Source organism: Diabrotica undecimpunctata, chromosome 7 (assembly GCF_040954645.1).
Source record: "Diabrotica undecimpunctata isolate CICGRU chromosome 7, icDiaUnde3, whole genome shotgun sequence".
NCBI classification, from domain to species: domain Eukaryota; kingdom Metazoa; phylum Arthropoda; class Insecta; order Coleoptera; family Chrysomelidae; genus Diabrotica; species Diabrotica undecimpunctata.
The window spans coordinates 102,878,802-102,904,559 of record NC_092809.1 but is presented as its reverse complement, the minus strand read 5'-3'; the positions used below and the strand labels follow the sequence as shown (position 1 = coordinate 102,904,559).

At 32.0% G+C, this 25,758-nt stretch overlaps 1 protein-coding gene across 3 annotated transcripts in view; it reads right to left on the bottom strand.

The window, feature by feature from the left end:
- Positions 1-751: 751 nt before the first annotated feature.
- Positions 752-25,758, bottom strand: part of LOC140445672 (TAR DNA-binding protein 43-like) — a 44,160-nt gene continuing 19,153 nt past the window's right edge. For 2 of the 3 annotated variants that reach the window (XM_072537910.1, XM_072537912.1), the window contains exons 3-7: positions 15,455-15,662; positions 15,090-15,323; positions 5,735-5,944; positions 2,517-2,698; positions 752-1,147 (exon numbers count right to left, since the gene is read on the bottom strand). In XM_072537910.1, the coding sequence (XP_072394011.1) occupies positions 2,544-2,698; positions 5,735-5,944; positions 15,090-15,323; positions 15,455-15,662 (807 nt within the window). In that variant the 3' untranslated portion in view covers positions 752-1,147; positions 2,517-2,543. The remainder of the gene's footprint in view (positions 1,148-2,516; positions 2,699-5,734; positions 5,945-15,089; positions 15,324-15,454; positions 15,663-25,758) is intronic. The other variant, XM_072537911.1, reaches the window with a different exon arrangement.

Below are 25,758 nucleotides of genomic sequence, written 5' to 3'. Positions count from 1 at the left end.
AACTAGACTATGATTTCTTTATACATGACTTTTATTAGGTCCAAAAAGTAGATTTTGCGAATGGTTTGAATACAAACAAAAAGCTTCAGATATGGGTATGCCATATAAAGAAAGAAACTTTAAATTTAGTACATTTTAGAGCCTATATTGCAGAAGCTTTGATTCCATGTAGCATAGGAGCTAGAAAAAGAGGGCGCCCGTCAAATGGAACTAAGTCAGAAGAATTGAAAAAGAAAAAGAACCAGGAAAACCGGCCCATTGATGATGTAAGATTTGACACGATAGCCCATTTTCCAATGCATGAAGAAATGAAATCTGCAACGCGATGTAAACTTGCAGAATGTCAAGGCAGTTCCCGAATTTTTTGTCAAAAATGTAAAGTACATTTGTGTTTGACAAAAAATAAAAATTGTTTTTTACAATTTCGTAAACCTTAATTTTGTTTATTATACATATTATAATCATTAAATCATGTTTATTTAAGTAAATAAATCTATTTTTATCCTACCGTTTAGTTGTAAAAGTATATGTAATACTTTATAAGTTTGTGACCAGTTAGTCACTAGTCACAATGTCTTCAAATATATTATATATATATATATATATATATATATATATATATATATATATATATATTTAATTACACTAAAAAAAAAGCGCGACCGAAAGGGTTAAAACTGATGACTCTTCTGACCCAAATAAATAAATAAAACAGGAAGGAAGGAATATTATGAAGGAAAATAACTACATAAATATTTAATTTGTCTGTATATTGATAAGGCATGGTTTCTACAACGTTTGATAAAACATTAAACAATGTTATTGTACAAAAACTAACTCTCCTGTTCGAACATCCATTGAAATTTTACATATGCACACACAATCCATTTTTCATGCTATAAAGTTTTAATGCTCAAAACACACAATTGCTTAATATATAATTCAGTAAACAAGACCTCTAAAAATTGCACTTTCACTCCACATTTACCCAATTCAATCTGTTTCAATTTGCTTGTATAAAAAAAAACAGTCAATAACAATATTTGTTTTAGAGGTTTTGTCAGTTTTTTCCTTAAAATAATATATAATAATGCATATTTAACTTAATAAAATTAATTCGACTATATAGATCTTCTACGTAGAAGTGCTGAAAATTAAAAAAGGATCATAAGTAAAATGCGGCTGAACTAAAAAGATAAAATATATTGTTTTCTATAACTTAATCATTCATATAACTTGCAAATAACTGCAAATACAGAGTGATCAACTTTTCAAACAAAGCTCGTTATACCTGTTATAGTGAGGTATTAAAAAAGATATTTACAAAAATAGGAGGTGGCTGTAAACGTCACATTTTAAAATTAGTTACAAATATACAGGATCTTCCATAACACTGTAACGCATCAAAGATGTTTTTCTATTGAAACACCTTGAATTATGTTTTAAATTTAAATAAAATGGATTTATTAAAACACCAACAAAACGAAGTATGTGAAAATAAGCACGCAGCCAAAAATCCTACGACCACTTGTTATAGAAAACGACGTCATCGAAGCAGTGAACGAATTTGTATACCTGGGAGCGCTCCGTAACACTGAAAATATTACCGCAGAGATAAACCGCAGAATTTGCACGGCCAACAGATGCTATTTCGGGCTCAATCTCCTCTCTATATCCACAATTATATCGAGAAATACAAAAATAAAACTCTACAAAACAATAATACGCCCAATCCTAACATATGGTTCAGAGATCTGGACTCTAACAAAAAGTAATGAAAACATGTTAGGACGTTTCGAAAGAAAAGTACTAAGGCGAATCTATGGAGCAGTGAATGACGATGGAGTGTGGAGAAGACGATACAACTTTGAACTTTTTGGAATATACCAGGAACCAAATATTGTAAAACATATTAAGAAAGAACATCTGAGGTGTATAGGGTATGTAATGCATGGAACAAAATCACCCAGCTAGAAAAACGCTCCTTGATAGACCCATTGGTCAGAGAAGAAGAGGAAGACCCAGAACGAGATTCCTTGATAACATCGATGAAGACATGAAAAATAGGGGAATACATACTTGGCGGAGGAAGGCGATGGATAGGGACGACTGGAGATAAATTCTTGAGGAGGCTAGGACCCACGCAGGGTTGTAAAGCCACAATGATGATGATAAAAGCAGCCATATTGTCGATAAATTCGTTAAGGATTATAAAAGTACAAAAATACTATCTGTACAAAATAGCACCGAAAAAGGAAGAATTTTCAATTTTATGGGCGATTTTATAGAAATAAAAATGTTATATGAGAAAAGTACAAAGCTTATACTTAGAAAATGGATTTTAGATATATCCATTAATTTATTTCTTGTGTGGCCTGATGTTAGCGTAAAAATTAGAAACACCTAAACTAGTCGCCAATAAATTCCTATACAACAGAATGTGAGTGCAAGACTTTTATTAACTCCCCTCGATTAATGATGGACGGATATTTCATTTGAAATTATAACATACTTACACTTAAGGCTCTAAAAACCGAGACAAGTTATTCGTATTTCAAAAATCCCTTTTCCTGGTTTTGCTGTGGCTGCCTGTTCCACTGACTTCCATCGGGATTATTCTGGTTCCCACCTCCTGGGTTCATCCAATTTAAAAAACCTGGGTTGTTTCCAACCCTCCCGCCGCCATTCTGGTTGTTTTCTGGAAAATAAATATTTAATATTAGCATTCAATTTGATATTTAAATTACGTAAGATATATAGGTAATTTTACAAACAAAAATAGAACGAATATATTAGTCGTACAAAAAATCATGAGTTACACGATTTTAAAATTATTTCTTGATATTAAGCAGGCGTCTGTTCTTAATTATACTAAAACAATTTTCAATTAAAAGTGACTCATCTACAAAGTGAACTGAGAGCTAACGGCAACAATGTTAAATGTCAGAAGTAAATTCTTACCGGGGTCATTTTTATTGTGTGTTTCGCATATGTGAATTAGTGAAAAGTAAGATGGATGTAAGTAAACAAGACAACTGGTCAATATAATAAAGAGACGCAAGCTGGAATACTTCGGTCACATTATGAGACTCCCTGAAAATATGAACTTATATATCTGATAATTCATGGAAAGATCGAAGGTAAACGTGGTCCTGATAAAATGGCTGAAGAATCTAAGAAAATAAATGGTACGAAAAATCGACTACATCCTTATTTAGAGCTGCTGCCAGTAAAGTCACGATAGCGAATATGGTAGCCACCGATCGATAACGGTCATGGAACTAGAAGTAGAAGAAAGATGGTTCCATAAAATAACAATATACTTTTTGCATACCGGTGCGATTCACGAGCGAATAGTTGAACAAGTTCGTTAAATACTTTGAAACATCGGTAAACTTATCAACATTTCGCTGGTCTATATATTTACATCCTTGGAAAGAATGGGAATGAGAGAAATAGTTTAGTCGTTCCACATTCTATACCTGCATACGCGTGGTGTGTTCTGTTTCTTGTGAATATAGTTATTAACTTTAAAATAGTTTTTGAGGTAAGTAAACAACAGAAAAATAGCAGAATAATATGATGGATGTTTATTCTTTTTATATCATTAAGATGGATGCCGTAGCGGGTCCAAGTAACTTTCGAAGAAAGCGGAAGTTTATGTCGGTAGAAGAAAAGCAGATTGTCTGTAGAGTGTATGAAAAAATTTTCACTGTACTTCGTACAGTGACCTCAGATATCAGAAAAATATGTTCACATTTTTTTCTGAGGTCTGAGGTTCCCAATCAGTTTCCAAAATTTAACATTTATTATCCTTTTTTTAAGTATTAAGAAAGTGAGTATGTTTTCGTTGTTCATGATTTGGGGAATCTCTAATTGTCGTTGAGTTTGTTTTACTAAGTTATTTCCAATTTTTATAAGTATATACATACATCTAATAGATGTTCGACATTGCTATGAATATTGGATCGATACAGACAAAAACTTTTTCGTAATTGATAAAATAATAAAATATTTATTAGAAGAACACAAAACACATATTAGGACTTGCAGACTCATGTGTCTTCAAACTGGCAAGCACTTTTGTTCCATGGCAGCAAAAGAAATGCAGAAGTTAAAAGATAAACGAAATAAGAAAACCACCATACATAAACAGCTGCAACAATAGAAACCACCATCCAAAACAAACGAAGAGGAAAAACCTACAGCCAACCCGGTACAGGTAAGCTATAAATTAAAAGTACTAACCCAAAACATAGCTTTAACACTGTGAGTACTTTCCAACAAATACTGGAGACATTGACCAAAATGGATAAGCGCATTACTAGATTGGAATATAGCAGAAAAGGAGCTATTCCTAAGAACTTTAATGCCAGATAGTATGAGGATAATGGAATGGATTGCAAATTGACTACTGCCACATCAACAGGTATTTCAGACTGTCCTAAACATTAAAAAAAATTAACATTTGTCTCATTTCTGAAGCACACTTTATAAATGAAACCTACATCAGTTTTAAAGGATATAAAATACATTACATCCTGATAACACAAGCAAAGGTCATCATACTAAAAGAAACTATCAGACATCATTAAGAAATAAGCTAAAAAACAGAAATTGACAAAAAGACACTGTCCAAGCCCGGAAAACGGTTTGTTACTTTTGATTGTAGCTATGGAGCCTCCGATATTGATTTTAAAATGTTTATTTTAACTTCCAAATCGCCAACATAACAATACCTTTAATGTGATATATCTGCCGTAATTAAGGTTTAACGCGAAAAGGACATTAAAGATTGCTGCATCTTTGGAGATTGCATTAAATATGATTTTTACAGATCATGTTATATTAGCCATATTAGTGATATATAAGACAATGTCCAATTCATTTTTTAGACAAAAACCTTAATTTAAGCAAATATGATACATTGAAGGTATTGCATCTTGTGTGAAGTATGCACAAGCCTCTCCCTTATCGGGAACAATGAATTTTAAATATTTCTCTTGTCAGAAATAATTGTTTGTTAATACACACTACAAAAGTACACAACTTACATAATCAAACCACAGCAAAACAACACATTCAAGACTCTGGCCCAGTAATAAGATATAAATTAAACATTTGGGAGGAATATATTTAGATTTGTCAAGTCAGTCAGGTGGTCTAACCTAACTCAATAAGCGTATTCTTTAAAAATGTGTTTGTCTTTAGAGAAAACGGTAAAAAGGTATTTCTACCCTCACTCTGATCCGAATGTTCTAAGAAGTTAGTTTCGAATCCTATTCTGTAAATTTTATTGATAGTGTAGAAAGCCATCAAAATATATAAATACCAATGAAATGGAGAAAGTATTGTAAAGAAGAAATATATGGGACATAAATAGGGTCGGCAAGTCATATAACAAAACTACAAAAGAGTATAGCAAACTTTTCATATTAACATTCTCATTTAAAATTCCATAATTCTTAAAAAGAAAAACAATTTAGTAAGAATCAACTATTGAGCGTTTTCTAGACGTCCAAGAGCTGTTTGACTTAAAATGTTTCATAGAAATTGATTAACTACAGAGGTTCAATATTATTGAACGCAGAGAGAATGTGAGAATATTCAGACACACTCAGTTATAACTGTATGCGTATACCAGCATACGCCATAATTTGCTGCTTAAAATCCTTCAATAACAAAAGTAGTATACGTCAGTAGTACATCTTTTGTTTAATAATAAAATACTCACGATTACCCGCATTAGGTCCATTGCTAAATCCTTGATTGAAGTTCGGCTCCGGTTGGTTTTGTAGATTTCCAATCAAACCCCATCCAGCTTGATTCAAAGCTGCAGCAACAATAGCGGGATTCATCGGCAGTGCGCCCAAAGCATTTAAACCCATACCCAGTGGATTGCAGTTGCCTTGGTTACTACCTTGCTGACCTTGTCCTGTTATTCCTACAAAAAAAATTACATTAAACTAGTTAATTATTGAATCCAAAATAAGCAAAGATTTGTTGTTTGTATGTTAAGCCAATTGTTGCATTGTTCAATTTATTCTGATGTCATTTATGATAGGAATGGAAAATGTGTGCCTCAAAAACAGAAACATGTCGCTCATTCCATACAGGGTTATAGTACAGTCACTGAAGGTTTTCACTCCGATTTCGTTGAACCTCCATCGATTTTCATGAAGAATAGTGAGTAGTTAGAGGATACCTTAAGAAACAAAAGTGACATGGTGTCAACTTGCGCTTTTACCCTGGGGGTGGATGCCAAACCTTCTCGGGGGTGGAAATTATTTTACTAAAAATAACCCCATGAATTGATAGAGACCCCAAATCTAAACAAAATTTATTTTATAAAGTTATTAAAATAAATCAATACTTTTTGATTTTTCGTGGAAACAATGCATGTTTTAAAGCGGTTTCTCATAAATAACTCAAAAACTATAAGTTTTTATAAAAAAGTTGTCATTACCAAAATTGAAGCTAATAAAAAATTGAATAAATTCCTTGCTTGAAAAACCTTTTAATATTAATTCAAAGTGAGTTATAGGTAATTAAATGTTTTTTTTTTTCGGCGAGTACTCAAATCTGAATATTCAAGCTTAAATAACGGGAAAACAATGCATTTTATAAAATATACTTACTGAACAATTTTCAAAGTACTCAGAAATACCTATAAAATGAGTTCTAGAAAAAGTTGATAGCATCAAAATTAAGCAAGTTATGATGAAAATAAGAGGACCCTTTCGAATTTTTTTGGAAAAAGTGAAAAATAAAACATACGCCATTTCCACAAAAATTAAAATTTATAGTAATCTCTATAAGGCTTTCTTTATTTTAGCATAAGTAATGACCTCAAAAATTTTGACCGGTTTAGAATGCATATTTTTGAAAAAAAAATTTGATTTAAAAAAATCAAAATTTTCAAATTTTCATAAATTTCATTTTCTTTTGAGAATAACTCCATGTATACTCAATATGCTTAAAAAAGATAGAGATCAGAATTTGAGGTTTTTTTTAACAAAGATTTTCCTTTTTTTATATTTTTGTAGGATAAAAAATAACTGAGATAAAAACGTTTAAAAATTAAATTTTACTGCGAGAACCATGTAACCGGGGCCCTTTAACCTTTTATCTTTTAAAAAATAAGGAATTTAAAAGATTAAATTTAATACGACTTTATAGCCTTTGAAATTAACTTTCAAATTGATTTTGAATGAACCTGATATCATAAAAATTAACGGAGTTATTGTAAAAAAATCAATAACATTTTTTTAGAAAAATTTTCGGAGTAGAGATTTTGTATGTATATATAGGAAAAAAGATGGGTAATAAGAAGTAGACGTGTCGATAGGTATATGCTCACGAAATATACATGTGTGGATATGTGTATGTATATTTTGAAGATAGAAGAAGCTAGTGAAAGGAATTCTGTATATCTGCTCAAAAACATAGTGGGACTTTCTAGTATGCTGTGTGTCTATTGAATATTTCAGTATAACTCAACAGATATAGCTGCAACGTTTAAGGTCACTTCATCGATAAAGGGAGGAGCCAAAACTCAGTTATATGCGGCCGAAGCGTAAACATCCATATATTTAGCATTGAACATAAATTCTATTGCGTTTGCTATGTTGTCGGATAACTTCGATAACATCGGATTCTGAGTGCACATCGTGAAATTATATGCTCGGTAAAGTTTTTATCTCTGGTCCCAACGGTTGCCGCATTGGATGAACACATCAAAAGAGTTTATTTACAAACCCAGATATGGCTTGGAAACAAAGACATTCGTCCAGTTGACTGGGATGGTGCAAAATTAAAGAGTCTTTGTTTCCAACTAAAACTCCCAATCCACCTGCTCCAGAAGAATTGTTAAAAATGATTTTTTGCAACTGCAAAAAATGGTGCGGCGCTTCTTAGCGCCGTAAAAGAGTAGGATTATTTTGCAATGCAGTCTGCGGATCATGCAGTGGGGACAATTGCCAAAATAGCCCTATAATTAATGAAAAAGGAGAAATTGGTGAAGAGAGCTCTGATGAAGAGTGAAAAATTAACAATTAAAGTACTATTAAGATTTGACTAATTGATGAAACATTACTTAAATAAAAAATGAATGAACTTTTCATATATTTTAATATTTATTTTAATACGTTTTCCTCTTAACTAACAAATTAAATTTTTATAAGTCACATACTGAAAAACTTGTTCAGGAAATGTGGAAAGAATAATATTAATAAAGTTTGGAATATATTAATAAAGTTTATCATAACTAGACTTCGGCAAATATGCAAATAAAAATGTAGAAAATATGCGCATAAATATGCACGTGTTTACCCGAAAATATGCAAATATTTTACAAAATATGCATACAAATAAATAAAAAAATCGTAAAATAGTAACAATTTTATTTAAAAAAAAAAGTGTACATAACTAAATATTTCCTACTATTCATTAAGATTTACATTTATTTTAAGTAACTACATCATTTTTAAGTATGAATAAACTTATTTAGAATTATGGTAACAATAAATGAACAAACAAAAACTTGTGGCTTCTGTCTGAGTACATATATTTATATATGGAAAAACTTCGTTCAACATCAACTGATGTAACGGGAGCATTTTTCAAACTAACCAAAACATTTGGTTCTAAATTAATTGTTTCCGAAATATTTCCAGCTAGAACACTGACTACTTCAGAAAGAATATGGTAACCTTTATTTTTTTCCATAGTAGCTTCAAATTTTTTTAAAATATCTTTTCCAATATTACCTCTAACGTTCCGACAACATGACGCAAATTCTTTTATTAATGCTGTACTTTCGAACAATGACAGTTTTGGTGATTCTAACTGAGTAATTGTTTTTTGAACAAAACTAAAATTTGATTTTATAAATGAAAGTTCTTGTTGAAGCAAGTTACTCTGAAAAGTTTGTTTAGAATCCAAAAGAGATTGGGAACTTTCATCTGTTAACGTATCAATTATGTTCTTTATTTTAACAAAATGATCGGCATAAAAATTAGCTGCTTCTAACCATGTTCCCCATCGCGTTAAAATAGGTTGTGGTGGAAGAGGAATGTTAGGTAGCATTTCTTTATAAAGTTGAATTCTTATAGGAGATTTAAGAAATACTTTTTTGACACTGGATATCATGGTATTTACAAGAGGAAACTTTTTTCGTATTTCCTCTGCAACTCTGTTTAATCCATGCGCTATACAAGTAACATGTATTAAATCTGGGAAAAATATTTTTAAATTCTGTCCTGCTTTCACCATATAAGGAGCAGCATCCGATAAAATAAGCAGTAATTTATTAGAAGGAATAGTTGTCGGAAGAAAAAAAGTTGCTAATGTTTCTTGTATAAAACGCGAAATTGTTAAAGCATTTGTTTTCTCAAGTTGCTGGCATGAAATAAGATGAGATTTTGGTAAGGTATCTTCTTTAAGAACACCAATCAATAAATGAGCAATATACTTTCCTGAGGAATCAGTGGTTTCGTCTACAGATATGTAAAAATAATTATCTGCAATTTCTTCCTTAATATTAATTAACACCGACGAGTATAGCCCGTTCACATTATTTCTTCTTAGAGACCGATCACTTGGAACATTAAGTTTGCAATATTTTTTTAGAAACGAACTAAAATTTACATTTGCTAATTTTGAAAGCGGTATGTTTGCAGACACTAATGCGCGACACAAGTCTTCATTAAAAGTTTCTTGCTCATCTAATTTTTTTGAAGTAGATTGGAAACATTTAGCCATTGAAGTTTGATGTTTTCCTCCTATTTTTCCTTTTTTTGCAATGTGTGAAGCAGTTCTCACATGTTGGTCTATCTGAAATTTCTTCTCACATGCTATCTATAAATAAAAATAAAAACCTTTATTTTAACCCAACCTTTAAAATATAAAAATATACAAGGTGTTTTTGGTTAATCAAATAACTGGTTTGGAAAAAAAAAACACTCGCTAAGTGTTTTAAATGCAGTATTAATCCACAAATTAGTTTTAGTTACTAACCATTAGTACATCATATAACTTATTTTAAAATTCAACAAAAGTTTTTTTTTTTTTTGTTAATTCAATTACAATAAAAATAATTGTGTTTTAGAATAGCTGACTTCATAAAAAAAAGTAAAGGTGAAAAATTTTTCTAAATACACACCATTGTATTGTACCATGGACAATTTTTTCTCACTAAAGGAAGCTATTTTTCATTTAAAAACAACCTACGAGTACTAAATTTCAAGTAAATACGTTTATTGGTTTTAAAGTTATTGTTGTTATTAACTAAAAGAATTTAATTTTTTTTAATTTTAACACCCTGTATCTCGAAAAGTAAATAAGTTTGACCCCTCATTAACTATATCGTTTTGTTCAATTTTTCGAGAAGTATCTACAGTCAAACGTTGTAAGTGTCATTTGGAAACACCCTGTATGTATGAAATATTAGATATTTAATAGAAAATATTAGATACTTACAATTTTGCCACAGACTGAACAGTAGATTTTTCCCATATCCATAGACAGCTCTTTATAAGGTTTAATCCAAGTTGAAGCACTGGTTGTTTTAGGCATTATAAAATCACAATCTTCCTTTTTGTTACGCACAACGAGTGTTTACGCTTTGAATATCAAAACAAAAATGATTTACAAATCTGAGCATCAAATTAGAAATGTTTAGGTACCTAATTCAATAAACTGGGAGATTTTGGAAAATCCCTAAATTAGGAACAAAACTATTAGCCGTTTACCTGCTGTTAAGATACAATAAATTGTAGATAGATTTGGGGATTAGATCATAAAATGCAAATGAGAGAACCCTTAGCGATTATCCAATAACTGAATGCCTCAGTGACCGAGACTTTCTAAGAATGTTGAGGGCTACTTAAATTGATCTTCTTTGAAATTGTAAATGTTTTGTACCTGTAGAGATTACGTACTTAGATCATTTCTTGATTAAAATGACTACAAAATTTTATACAAGAATTGAAATAAATTGGTATGTTTAAAAATTTTCAAATACAGTATAAAAATCTGAACTTTTATGCACTTTATGCAAACTTTTATACAAATATGCCAAAATATTAAATATTTGCATAAAATATGCACAATATGCAATATGCATATTTGCCGAAGTCTAATCATAACCAATAAAAAAGTTTCTAAATGATTAAAGCTATTAAAGCTAATATAAAAACATTTCCATTAGTTTTATGACAAGGGGTAGTTTTTAAGGGTGCAAAATTACGCAATAAATAGATAAATACTTTAATACTCAGTAAATGAGATTTCAATTCAGTAATGTATTATTCAAATAATTAAAGTTTCTTGAAATTAATTTTTTAAATGATTCTGCTTTAAGGGGGTGGTTTTTAAGGGTTGAAATTTCACAGTCAATCAAAAATTATATCATAAACATTAAAGAAACTATTTGAGTAATATTAATATGTGATTTGATATTTCAGAAATAAAAAATGATTTTTTTACGATTTTCGATTTAAGGGATAGTTGCTAAAAGGGTTGAAAAATTAATTAAAATCATAAATCATGCTTATAAATGTTGCAAAATATTTATTTTATTGTAATTACTATTTAAATGGGAATAAGCCACAATTAAAAATTTAAAGCCACAATTAAATTTTTAATTGTGGCTTATTCCCATTTAAATAGTAATTACTTTAAAATGCCACAAGAAAATAGCTTCAGAACAATATTTATTTTATTTAATCAATCGAGATTACTCATGCCAGAATGCTTAAATCTGCAATTTTTACCATTTTTAACAAAAGGGGTGAATTTCACCCCTAAAATGCAAAAAGCGCAAGTTGAGCATATGTCATTTTTGAAGTTGAGGGTAAAATATACTCAATCCCAAATTTTCATGCTAATCGATAGAGGTTCACCGAAATCAAAGGTAATAGTTGATTTTTACCTTCATTCACTGTACTATTAAAAGTTTAGAAGAACGGCATCCTCTGTAGACAATATTTTTATAAAAAGGAAAAAGGAGTTAAAATTGTTGGAAAAATAACTAAAAAAATAATGAAATCAACGCTGCTACAAACATTTAACAGCCTTTTGAACATTACTTTCTTTTATCTATCTATATAAAAGGCTAGGACGACAACTCACACTTTCCACCTAGGAAAGAAATCTGAACTACCAACTGACGTTTCTTCTGAATTATTAATTAGTATTAATTGAATTTAAAAATATTTGTGCCACTTTTTGACTGGCAACTTATTATCAATGTGTTCTCCTAATTTTAAATCTATGTTTGATTAACTACGTTATGAACGTAGTGATCCTGCAGTGGGATCTTAAAATTAAAAGTACCGAATAAAAAGTTATCTGGAAGATGAATTGTGTTTATTGTAGTTTGTTGTTATGTTGTACAGCTGGTTCCTAAAAAAACTGATACGACTCTTAAAGCGACTCTTAAAGCGTATTTTGTAGAAGGCAGTAAGCAGTGTAGTTTGAAGGATAAATACTTATTCTGTTCAACCTCAAAACATGGCTCCACATGCTAGCAAAGAACTAAAAGTAAGAATTGTAACGAAATTAGAAGATGGTTGGTCACTATCTGCCATGCCGTAGCGAACCATTTTAACGTAAGCAGAACAACAGTTTTTAATATTAATAAAAGATGGAGAGAACAAGAAACTCTCGAAAGAAGGCAAGGTTCTGGAAGACCAAAAATATCTACCGCTCATGAAGATCGTACGCTTTGGAGAGATTAGAATATAATCATTTTGAAGATGCAAAAACTGCAAGAATTATGTCACAGTTTCCGGGAAGAAAGACAACTACTTGGCGCAGAATTAAAGCATCGCGTCTTAGGTACCGAACTGCAGCAAAAAATAAGCTCTTACACAACAACAGAAGCAATCAAGACTGATATTTGCTTTACACCATCAGCTACAAAATCAAGATTTTTGGGACAGGGTAATATTTACAAATGAGAAAATTTTTTAATCTTCTAAAAAGGGCAAAATTGGGGTGTATAGACCAGATTAGAATATATTTAATCCTCTATAAATATGTTGATAGATATCGAGCAGCTGGTCATTTTAGCGCCAATGTATGGGGATGGATTTCATCTAGAGGAATGGGAATGGTATGGTGTATTGATGGCAGGTTTGTTGGGCAAAGTTATCTGAATATTCTAGAAAACATCATGTTTCCCAGTGTAGAACAGATGTATCCAGAAAATAATTTTATCCTCCAACAAGATAATTGTCCTGTTCACACTGCAAATATAATAAACCAGTGGCTCCAGAATAACAACATCAAAATCTTACGATAGCCCAGTTACAGTCCAGATTTAAACCCAATCGAGAATGTGTGGGGAGTTATTATAAAACGGTTGTATCGGCGTAATTTTATATCTCAAAATGCTGAAGAGCTGTGGCACGGTATACAACAGGTTTGGGAAGAGCTCTCTGAAGAAAACAATTTCATAGTTCCTTTCACGCAGATGGATCGAAGACTACAAGCTGTTATCAATGCTGATGGAGATATTACAAAATATTAATTTTATTTTTACATACCTAAAATATAGTTTTGGTCTTCCAGACCCTCGCTTTCTTTCGAGAGTTTCTTGTTCCCTCCATTTTTTATTAATAGAAAAACTGTGGTTCTGCTTATGTTAAAATTTTTTGCTGCCTCTGATAGTGCCCAGTTATCTTTTAATTTGGTTACAATTCTTGCTTTAATATATTGTTAAGTCGTTTGTTTTATTCCTTAATAATAATAAAAATAATAACAACCCTATTTTATGTAAAAACTATCATTTATATACTCTTTATAAAATGCAGGAATTCAAAATAATATCAAAATTTAGACCTTAATAATTATTACAATTTATGAATTAACATATATGTAATCAAATGTTTGTTATTTGTTTGTTTATTTTATTATTTGTCTGTCATAATAAATATAATATAATGTTAGACCAATCAAATACACTGCTCAAAATGACCAAATCTTACTAAGAGTCGTATCAGTTTTTTTAGGAACCAGCTGTAAGATGTCGCGAAATCAAAAATATAACCTAAATATTGTTGTGTATTGTGGGTGAGTGGCATAGATCTGGTATTAGAAGATTTAATGAAATCGAAGAGTATGATGTTAAATGTTGTTAAACTTAGTGCGAGAATATAATATTAGGGGCATAACCAACTATTTTAATTTTTGTAATGATAAAAACTATTTTAAGTTTAGATTAGGTAAGCCGACAGTGATCAATATTCTGAGAATATATTGTAAATAGTTGTTAATAACTGATCGTAAAAGTAAGGGTATACATCTTTTAATTTACTTAGTTTAGGGATTCAATACTTTCATAATCTTGATAATAAAAAAAAATTGATTAATTAATAAGTTTAAATTTTTTAATAGTTTTTAATTAAAAATTTCGATTGATCTAAAAAATGGATTTGGATTAAGTAAAAGAATGGATTGCTGAACGAGAATATTTATTTATAGATGTATTTATATACATATTTGAGGTTAGATTTATGACATGGATCAACATGAATTGAAAGAAATGTCGAGAAAATGCGTTCAGAAGTTTTTGTCTGCGGGATCTAAGTCGTTTTGTGCTTAAAGTCAGCCGCTGAGGTCGTCTGAACGCAGCCAATGTCTATCTTCCAGATAACTATCTGTCAGATACGATAATATTTAAGTGAAAAGAACGGCCCTTTCATGCAAGAAGTTTATTATTTTAAAAATTCAATTTTTAATTCTTTTGACAGTTTGTTGATCCTAAACTATTGGCTGCGAATTTGGTGATCGGTAAACAATATAATACAAAACTCGAGCTTTCCCAACAAATAAATTGCCAAACTAGAATTACGCTGGTTTTATACGTAGATCAATTTCATAAGACAACTTTACGCAAAAGTTCAGCTATTCTCCAAAACTGATTTATTTGTTATGAAAATTGTACAACAGACTAGATAAAATATCATTTTGTTGTAAGATTGAATGGGGTGTCTGTAGATGTCAATTAATTAGATCCCCCATCGCAAGCTAACGGCCAAAATCACTAGTTCTACTATAAATCTTCACAACTATAAATTCCTTACCCAAAGCTTGTAGGTTTGGCATATCAATATTGCCACGAGGACCGCCTTGATTTCCCCAATTGCCTTGATTGGGACCTGCGCCATTATATCTTTGATTGTACATTCCAGGACCGTCAGGGCCTCCAGGGCCAACGCCGCCCCCTCGATTAGGTAAACCATTGCTTCTATCGCCACGATAGTTGCCACCTCGGGTATCACTCTTAGGAGCAGCATTCGAGACATGCACAGATACACCTTAAATGTGACATAAATAATTATTAAATTTTAATGTAAAATTAAAATCAACATTTGATTTTCACGAAAGATATCTTTTGAAGGAAACAATATATTTCCACATTTGTTCTGTTATATAGATGTACATTTACCTTTTATAATGTGATCTTCACCACAGAGTGACTGAGCAACTTCAGGGTCCAAAAACGTTACAAAACTAAAAGCTCGAAAAGGTTTCGGTATAAAAACATCAGTAACTTCGCCAAACTTGCCAAAATAGTCTCTAAGATCATCAGCTGTCAGGTCCTCGGTACACCGCCCAATGAAAACTTTGCATGGCACTTGTTGAATCAGTCCTTCCTGTTAAATAAAGTTTATATTTCAATGAATAGATAATATTATGACATGTTCCTTAAATTTGACCAGTAACATAACCAAATAATGACAATAAAATCACAAGTAAGGAATTTGTTTATAGGTTACATAAGATCATTTTTTCATTGTTTACAGTTAAATGATAAGTATGTGGGCTTCGGAATAGACATTATAGTATCAAATGAAAAATTCAGATGTAATCATGTATGACATTTACTAAATTTATGTTTATATATGTAAAAATGTTGATCCCCATATAATGAAATTTCAAAAAACCTCCAAACAGACTCGTCTTAAAAGCTGACTAACAGGAGCAACAATACGCTGACCTACACCTCCTATCAGCACCAACAAAAACCCACCAAATCTAATTACCTATTTTTCTAACAGCCCGTGAGGAAAAGGCAGCCTGTGTACGGGGGAAGTAAGATATGTATATACCAAAGACCCTCTAATTGCCCACAGAATCTTGGAACTAAACGAAAACCTTCGCCTTCGGGTTGTTGGATAAAATAACTCAGCGATCTGTTGCCGGTCCCAAGCCCAGGTAAAGGGATAGGGTTGAAACGAAAGGCTAGTAATTTAACAACTTAAGTAAACATATAACAAACTAAAAGTTATGATCAAGAGTTTTGAAAACCGGATGGAAATAAAAGACAATGAATGCTACGAAAGAATATTCAATGTTTATGGACCAAAAAACAGAGGTCTTCCAAAAACTGAAACAAAATAGATATATGCATCCTCACAGACACTAAAAAGAACGAAAAAGAAACTGAGGAAATAGGTGATTATATTCATCTCGACAGCGGCGTTGAAAAAATTGTATGGGCAATAAGGGGAGATTAAAAACATTAAAAACTGAAAGGAAGTAGACAAGCAGATAATAACCGTGGCATATGTCCCTGAAGAAGACGCTAACGCACACGAAAAAATGAGTTCTGCGAGAAGCTAAGAGATATTCTTATAAATATTAATCAGAACTAATAAATCTGTATACTAGGAGACTTTAACGTCAGACTCGAAAGAAAAGAACTCCATAGTGGAGAAATATGGAAAATGAAGAGTAAGCAATGGTGAGTGACTCTTAGACATATGCCAAAATTTAGATTTAAAGGTTATGAATGAATTTTTTCAGCATAAAGAAAATCGTAAATTTACATGGATACAGCCAAAGTTAACGTTAACTATAAAAAGAATATTACACAAACCGAAAATGAAAATACCCCGAATTCAAACCTAAAGCGATAAAATATAATATTGACAGCTTTAGAGATAAAACTATACAATTCCTTTGTAAGAAAAGATTGGTTGCAAAGTTGGGAACTGTAGATGAAGCATAAACAGCAGAAGAGAAGGAGCAGTTGGTAAAAAATACATAAACCAAGCAGCAAAGGAAGCTTTAGGATATTAGAACGAATTTAGGATATTGGGACGAAAGCAAAAAAGAATATCCAGAATGGATGACATATGAGAAAAGAAACAGCAAATCAAAAGAAAATGGCGTATATGACTTTGTTATCAAATCACTTTTATCAAATTTAAACCGCTACTATGTAACCGCAATCTTTCCTTCAATCTCCGCTACAGGATGGTTAAATGCTATGTATGGCCCATATTGTTATACGACATGGAAACATGGACGTTAAGAGTACCTTCCATTAATAAGTTGAAGGCCTTCGAAATGTGGACGTTGCGAAGAATGTTCCGCATACCATGGACAGATATGGTGAGAAACGAGGATGTCTTAAGAAAGGCAAATACTGAAGGAGAACTACTCAATTTGATCAAGGTACGAAAAATTGGATACCTCGGCCATATTCTGAGAGGAAAGAAATACGCAATCCCTCAACTAATCATCCAGGGGAAGGCAAGAGAGGAGTAGGTCGCAAAAAAATGTCGTGGCTACGGAACATAAAGAATTGGACAGGCATAAATAACACTGGCGATCTTTTGCATGCCGCAAAAGACAGACGTCTGTCCTTAAGATAATTCGCCAACGCACTATAGGTGCACGGCACTATAAGAAGAAGAAGACTTTGTTAAGAACACAAGATCCAGAAGACAAAAATACCTAAATAATACTTTCCTCAAAAACCAAAAGAATGGTGTTAAAAAAGAAAAAACGAACTCTGAGAACGATAATGTAAAGATGTTAGAGGGATATTAATCTTATATCAAGAATATAAGAAAAGAAAGGAAAAAAAAACAGGAAATATAGACCTTATTGAGAATAAGAAGTAGGAAATACAGAATAAGAAAACAGGAATGGATTTCTGGGATAAATCAATGAAGTTAACATTAATGACGAAAAGGAGGTACAGTTAATAAGTAAAAATGAAATTAAAAAAGAATTAAGAGAGATGAAGAACGGCTCCAGTGCCTAGAGACATTCCCATTGAACTAGAGAAACATGCACCAGACATACTGTTAGAAATGCTAAGGAATAGTTTAATAAATACTTAATTGAAGACCACAACATTCCTACAGATTGGAATCTAGCATCTCCATCTATAAAAAGGGAGACAGCAAAGTATGTGGTATTTATGGAGCATTCTGGTCACTAGCTCGGTGGTAAGATTGTAGGGCCAAATACTTAAAAACGAATGGAAGCGGAATAACAAGAAGTAGAAGAACAGCGACTTGGAATTTCATAAACTCCGAAATTCCTTGTACAGACTGCCCCGATCGTACATAGGCCAAACCAATCGTAAACTCGAAAATAGGATTTATGAACATTCCATTTCTGTTCACAATTCCGATTCAATTTCAGCTCTAGGTCAACACCATCTTCATACAGGTCACAAAATTAGTTTTAAACACTCTATAACCATAGCCTCCATCCGTTTCTATAAACCAAGAATTATCCGAGAAGCCATACAGATTTAAAAACAGCCGAATTGTCTCAATAAAAGAGATGAAAGCATCCGATTGCCTTCGATATGGAGACCTATCCTAAAGAAAACATCGTCCGCTCCACCTACCAATCCAAAATGAGTGTAAAGTGAAGAAATCTGGGTGCTCAGGAGACTGAGACCCCGGAAGCCCTGAAGATGACTCCAGAGAGGATGTCGAAAGCTTGGTGTAGTGAAAATCGACGAGATTTAACCCAGAAGCCAGGTGAGTTTGATAGTATTTTAATGTACGTTGGTGAAGAATTGACAATCAAAATTATGGACAAATGTATCCTATCAGTTGGAGCATAGATAAAATATAAGAATCAGTTTACATAGGGGGTGTCCTATTTTTATAGAGTTTAGTTGGATATGGGATAATATAGCATCATTGTGTATATTTAAATTTTTTTATGAATGAAATGCTTTATACATGACTTTATAGATGTATTAAATAAATAATTCTGTAGAGTTTAAATTATAGGGTTCATGTGACAGATTTCAAAGAAAAATTCTTAACCTTTTTGTACTCTTTCAAAGAGTGCAACATTATTCAAAGCTCCCATATGGGAATACCCACAGCCAGAAAGAATTCATGTAATTGAAGATAAATACATGTCAACCAAAACACAAGAGGCATACTATAATTACAAGACAATTAGAAACGAAACACATGCACTTGTAAGAAAAAGAAAAAATGATCACTGGAAATGCTTTTCGAAAGAAATGGAACGTGAAATTACTGTCTGCAAAAGGAAATATGGCGCTTCATGAGAAGTCAAAGAACGGAGGTAAAGGAACTAATAGAACCAAAACACATAGAAAAGGATACGTGGATTGACTACCTAAAAAAGCTCTATGCAGAGGAAGAACAAACGACGCTAGAACCGAAAACACCAGAAATTACCAAATATGAAGGACTTAATATAAATGAACAGGGAGTTCGGAAAATACTTGAAAACCTGAAGAACAGAAAAGCAGCAGATAAATACGGGATACCAAACGAATTACTGAAATATTGTGGAGCAGCAATGACAGAACAATTAACAACATTAATTAATAAATCTATAAAACACAATAAAATACCGAAAGAATGGAGAATGAGCGAACTAATTATACTATTCAAAAAAGGAGATAAAAAACAGCCAGAAAACTACAGAGGTATAAACTTGATAAATACTACGTTAAAACTTACAACTAAAATTTTACAAGTGCTAATAAATCAGAGGATAAGTCTAACAGATGAACAACAGGGTTTTCGTAGTGGAAGATCGTGTAGATATGTAATATTCGTTATAAAGCAAATTACTGAGAAATCACTAGAGTATAACAGACCAGCTCATTCAAAGATGTAATCCATCTTCTGTATAATAGAGAAGTTTCCCTAAATATTATAAAAACTATCGAGAACATCTACCAAAACAACAAAATGGAAGTCAGAATAGATGGACAACTTACAGAACCTATAGAAATAGGCAGCGGAATAAGACAAGGGGATTTATTGAGCCTCTTCATTGTTCTTCAATTTGATCGTGGATGAAATCATCAAAAGCGTTAACAAGGGAAGAGGATACAGAATGGAAAACAAAGAAATAAAAATACTCGGTTACGCAGACGACGCAATATTAATATAGCCCAAGATGAATATGTCTACAAAGACTGGTCCACAGATTTAAAATAAGAGCAAAAGAATTTAATATGACAATCTCATCTCAGAAAACTAAAACAATAGTAGTCAGCAAAGAAGCAACCAGATGTAAAATAGAAATTGATGTCATCAGTATTGAACAAGTAATGGAAATAAAATATCTGGGAATTACACTGTCTAGCTAAGGAGACCTGGACAAAGAAATGAGAGATCAAGTACAAAAAGCAAATAGACTGACACGAAGCCTTAATAACACTATATGGCGAAACAGACACATTAACACTGATATCAAGTCAAGAATATATAAAGCCAGTGTAAGACCAATAATGACTTATGCCTCAGAAACAAGATCCGATACAGCCACAACGCAAAGGCTACTGGAAACTTCAGAGATGAGAGGAATGAGAAGAATTACAGGAAATACGCCGAGAGATCGAAAGAGAAGTGAACACATTAGAAGAAAATGTAACATACAGTTTATAGATGATTGGACACAAAATAGAAAAAAAAAAGAATGGAATAACCACATAAGCAGAATGCAGGAGACCCGTGTAGTCAAAATAGCAAGAGATAAGTCACCAATCGGCGGAAGTATCGGACAATCGCATAAAAGATGAAGTAACAACCTTTCATAGAGGTATTAATCCGCCGATGAACAAGCAGAATTGCTTATAAAGAGGAAGAAGAAAAAAAAGAGAAGAGATAAAACATAAATCCACCAAAATAAGTTTTAACAACCATGAGAATTTAACTTCAATTCTGGGTTCATCATCATTGGCTCCACAACCAATGGTGGGTCTTGACCTGCTCATAGATAAGTCCTCATTCTCTCCTATTCTTCGCCTTGGCTTTCCAGTTTCGTACTCCCAACATTCTCAAGTCTTCCTCCACCTGATCCTTAAACCGTGCTCTGGGTCTGCCTCTCCTTCTCACTCCATCTATTCTTTGGTTATAAATATGTTTTGGCGGCTCCATTTCCTTCATTCGCTCTATGTGACCTAACCACCGCAGCCGGTTTATTTTGATGGACGCCAATTAATCATATGGAAGTTTATTTTTATCACCAGGTATCTTAAGTAAATTGGTAGCTGTGCTAGATCGAGATTCTGCCTTCATATTACACTCTTGCTGAAGTGTGAAAAGGTTGTGAAAATTCGTAAAACTTGTAAGTATGTAATCAATAACTTACTTAAAAAGGATAATGTCCCAAGTGAGAAAATGTTTTAATAAACCATAATCAACAAAAGTTAGTTATAATTCACAAAACAGTTTGCAAAAAAATGTCTAAATTCCATTCAGAAGCCATTTCATTCTTAATTTTTGGTATCCAAACCTATAATTTCCTATTTATTACATCAGTTTTAATTATGTTACATACATTGACACAATAATACAACAGGTAAAGGGCCAAACCTGAAAGAAAATTGATTCATTAAATGTGTTTTGCATATTAAATGTTTATCAATTGGTAAATATACACACTCGGATGCAAAAAAACGCAGTGGAGACAATTTTGGTCAAATTCAAAGTATTTCAATTTTTTTTATTTTTAGCCCTATTTTTGATGATTTTTTATGTGTATAAATTTATAAATTTTAATTTGGTATAGTCAGTTTTGTGATAAAATTTTATATTTGACTTATTGTACGGGGTTAATTAAAACGTGGTTTTATTATCCTAACTTTGAAACATCATGTGGAAAACCTTATATTTCGGTTGTAACCATGTCTTCTAAGCATTGTGTTTTTTTGTTTCATGTCAAAATATGCCTTGGTTCATTTTTTAGAGACAAATGAATTTGCCACCCACAATTTAGGACTTTTTTAATTATGATTATATATATATATATATATATATATATATATATATATATATATATATATATATATTTAGGGATTCTACAGTATTCACTGCCTTCCCTCGCTCAACCGTTTCCATCTCTCTCTGTTGTTCTATTCTCCATCGTTTAGGCCTCTCTTACTCATGGCGTCGTCTACTTCGTTCCTCCAGGATTTTCGGGGTCGTCCTCTTTTCCTCCTTCCTATGGGGCTCCATTCGGTTATTCTCTTTGTCAATCTGCTGTCGCTAGTTCTTCTTACATGTCCATACCACTTTAGTCTTTTTTGTTCTATATATGTTAGTATGTCTGTTTTTATTGATGTTCTTTGCTTTATTTCGTCATTACTTCTCCTATCCATTCTTGTTACTGTGCAGCATCTTCGCAGGCATTCCATCTCTGTTGCTACTATCTTAATGCTGTTTTTCTTGTTTATGATCCAATTTTCAGCCCCATGTCATAATACTTCGCACTAATGTTTTATAAATCTGTGTTTTTGTCTGTAAATTATGATTATTTTGGAGTTATTTTGTAATACGACGAGGTGGCTTTGGTAACTGTTATCATTATGTCATATTGACACTTACATTTTGTTTACCTATGATTGATCATGGTTCTTAGTATCGAAGATTGTGCGAAAGCCGATGTTCTGGTTGAAGATGGGCGAAATTATGAATATGTGGCTAGAGTACTACACATTCATCGCTCTACCATCCAAAGGGTAGTGAAACGTTTTATACGAACTGGAACAAACAAGCGTAAAACTACCGCTTTAGATGATCGTTTTATATGAGTCGACGCTTTACGGGATCGTCATTTAACAGCGGTGCAAACAAGAAATCAGCTTCAATAGGTTCGAAGCAATAATGTAAGTGTATTTACAGTTCGTCGAAGATTACTTGAATTTAGTTTGCAAAATTGCAAACCAGCAACTGAGCCCAAATTACTTACACGGCACAGAGTGGCTAGACTACAATTTTCCAGGGAACATTTACAATTTAATTTAGGACAATGGAGTAATGTTCTTTTTACGGATGAGTCGAGATACTGTCTTCAGTCATCAGATGGGAGAGAACGAGTATGGCGTCGAACTGGAGAGATATTTGCTTTCAGTCCCCGCGTTAGCCATGGAGGGGGTTCGGTGGTGGTATGGGCAGGAATATCCCGAGAGGCGCACACTGAATTGGTATTTATTGAGGGTTCGTTGACTGGAAACTGGTATATTGATTTAATTTTAGCGAATCGTATAGTACCCTTTTCTCAATATATCGGCGATGATTTTCTATTAATGCAAGATAATGTGCGACCTCAATATGCAATGTGTGTCACGCAATATTGAGAGGAAGTCGGTATTAATAAAATTAACTGGCCAGCGTGTTCGCCAGATCTGAGCCAATAGAGCACGTTTGGGACATGCTTGGTAGAAATATATTCTTAATAAAGAAATATTAGAGGTCGCAAAGTCGCACCAGTCTCAATTAACGAACTTCGCTTGGCTCTAGAAGAGGAATGCCAAAACATCCAGCAAGATGATATTCGCAACCTCATAGGCAGCATGAGCCGACGTATACAGGCAGTTATAGAGGTCATGGGAGGCAATACAAAGTATTAAGTTATTTTTTAGTAGTTTTTCTTTGTTATTTGCGTACTTAGGTTAAGTTACATTTAAGTTGTTTTTTTTTGTTTTGTTATTGTTATCATTGTTCATTAAAACCAAGATCATGTCGTTGCTTTTAATAATTATTTAAATACAGTGCTTCTGGGATGTCGATATGACATTCCCTCGATATCAGTCACCAAAGCCCCCATCGTCGTATTACAAATTAATACAAAAGATAATGGTAATAATTGGAAAAGTCGTAAATTGTGGGTGGCAAAGTCATTTCGCTCCTAAAAATGAACCAATCCATATTTTGACATGAAACAAAAAACATAATACTTAGAAGACATGGTTGCAACCGAAAAACAAGGTTTTACGAAAATTCGTTAACGGAATTATTCCACAGGATGTTTCAAAGTTAGAATAAAAAACCACCTTTCGATTACCCCCGTATAATAAGTCAAACACAAAATTTTACTAAAAAACTCAATATATTAAATTAAAATTTATGAATTTTTACAGTGTGCTAAAAAAATCATTAAAATAGAGCTAAAAATAAAAAAAAAACTGAAATAGTTTGAATTTGACCAAAATTTTCTCCGTTGCGTTTTTTTGCATCTGAGTGTATAAAGTATATTATTTTACATTTTGAAGTAAGAAGAACGTTATTTTAAAAATTAACTTTATTTTGATCTGCCTTAATCAAGAGGAATGAAAAATAATAAATAATGGTACAATGCACTATCGCATTAATATAAAGGAAAAATTAGAGGCAGTTTCAAAATGTACTTAAATTAGAAAGACAACCCAGAAAATCAGATGGACTAATAAGAAAAAAGCAATAAAAAAGAGAATGAAGAAAGAGATATGAGAAGAACGTACAAGAGATATAATATTAACTGATTTTAAATTTTTTTATGAACTAATGATAAGAAAAAATTACAACAGCTCTGTGATCCTTACAAATACATAAGAGACCAATATATAACAAGACAGTAAAAAGTATGTAATCAATAAAAAAACTCAAATTTAAGAATTAACAAAAATCAATCTCCAAAGACTATTCAAATCTAACACCACAAATTGCAGTAAAGATCCTGATTAAAATCGACCTTCATCCATTTGTTTACCGAATGATGATGGAATTTATAATTGAATTAAATCAAGTCTTCCTTCAATTAAAATTAATGCAAGTAATTAATTTCTTTTATCTTTTAAGCAAACGAATCAATATACATTAATCGACATTCAAAAGAGTCGACGCTGAGATATTTGGGAATATTCATTGAATTTTGTGAAAATGATAAAACAGGTTGATTTTTATTCCAAATGGTGCATCTTTTAACGATTAGATATCTGTCATTTGTCAACTCCCTCTCTTCCAATATATATATATATATATATATATATATATATATATATATATATATATATATATATATATATATATATATATATATATATATATATATTATATATATATATATATATATATTATATATATATATATATATATATATATATATATATATATATATATAAAGCTACACGCTCCCGAACAAGCAGAAGCTGTTTCCACTTGAAGATCCTTTTGTGTGAGGGATCATCCCATTCTGGGTTTGGTCTTACAGATTCTGGTGTGAATTTGCTGTTTCCACTACTTTTCTTTATTCTTTTCTCTCTTTGATTGTCCTTTCTATATTTCTAATTTCCATACTCTCCTCGAGTCTTCTTCCACTTGTTGTCTACATCTCAGTTTAGGTCTGCCTCTGGTTCTTTTACCTGGTGGTATCCATTTCGTTATAACTCTTAACGGATTGCTCTTCTCCCTTCTCATTATGTGTCCATACCATCTAATTCTTTGTGCTTTTATTGCTCTAAATATGTTCTCTTGACCCATCCATTCTTGTATTTCGTGATTCATCCATTGTCTTGCATCCTCTTCGCTTTTCCTCTTTGGTCCCAGTATTTTTCTGATAATCTTCCTCTCAAAAACTTTCAATTGTTCTTCTTCTCTTGCTGTTAATGTAAATGTTTCTGCAGCATGTACTACTATTGGTCTTATGGTTGTTTTCTAGATTTTCATTTTTGTGTTTCGGCTT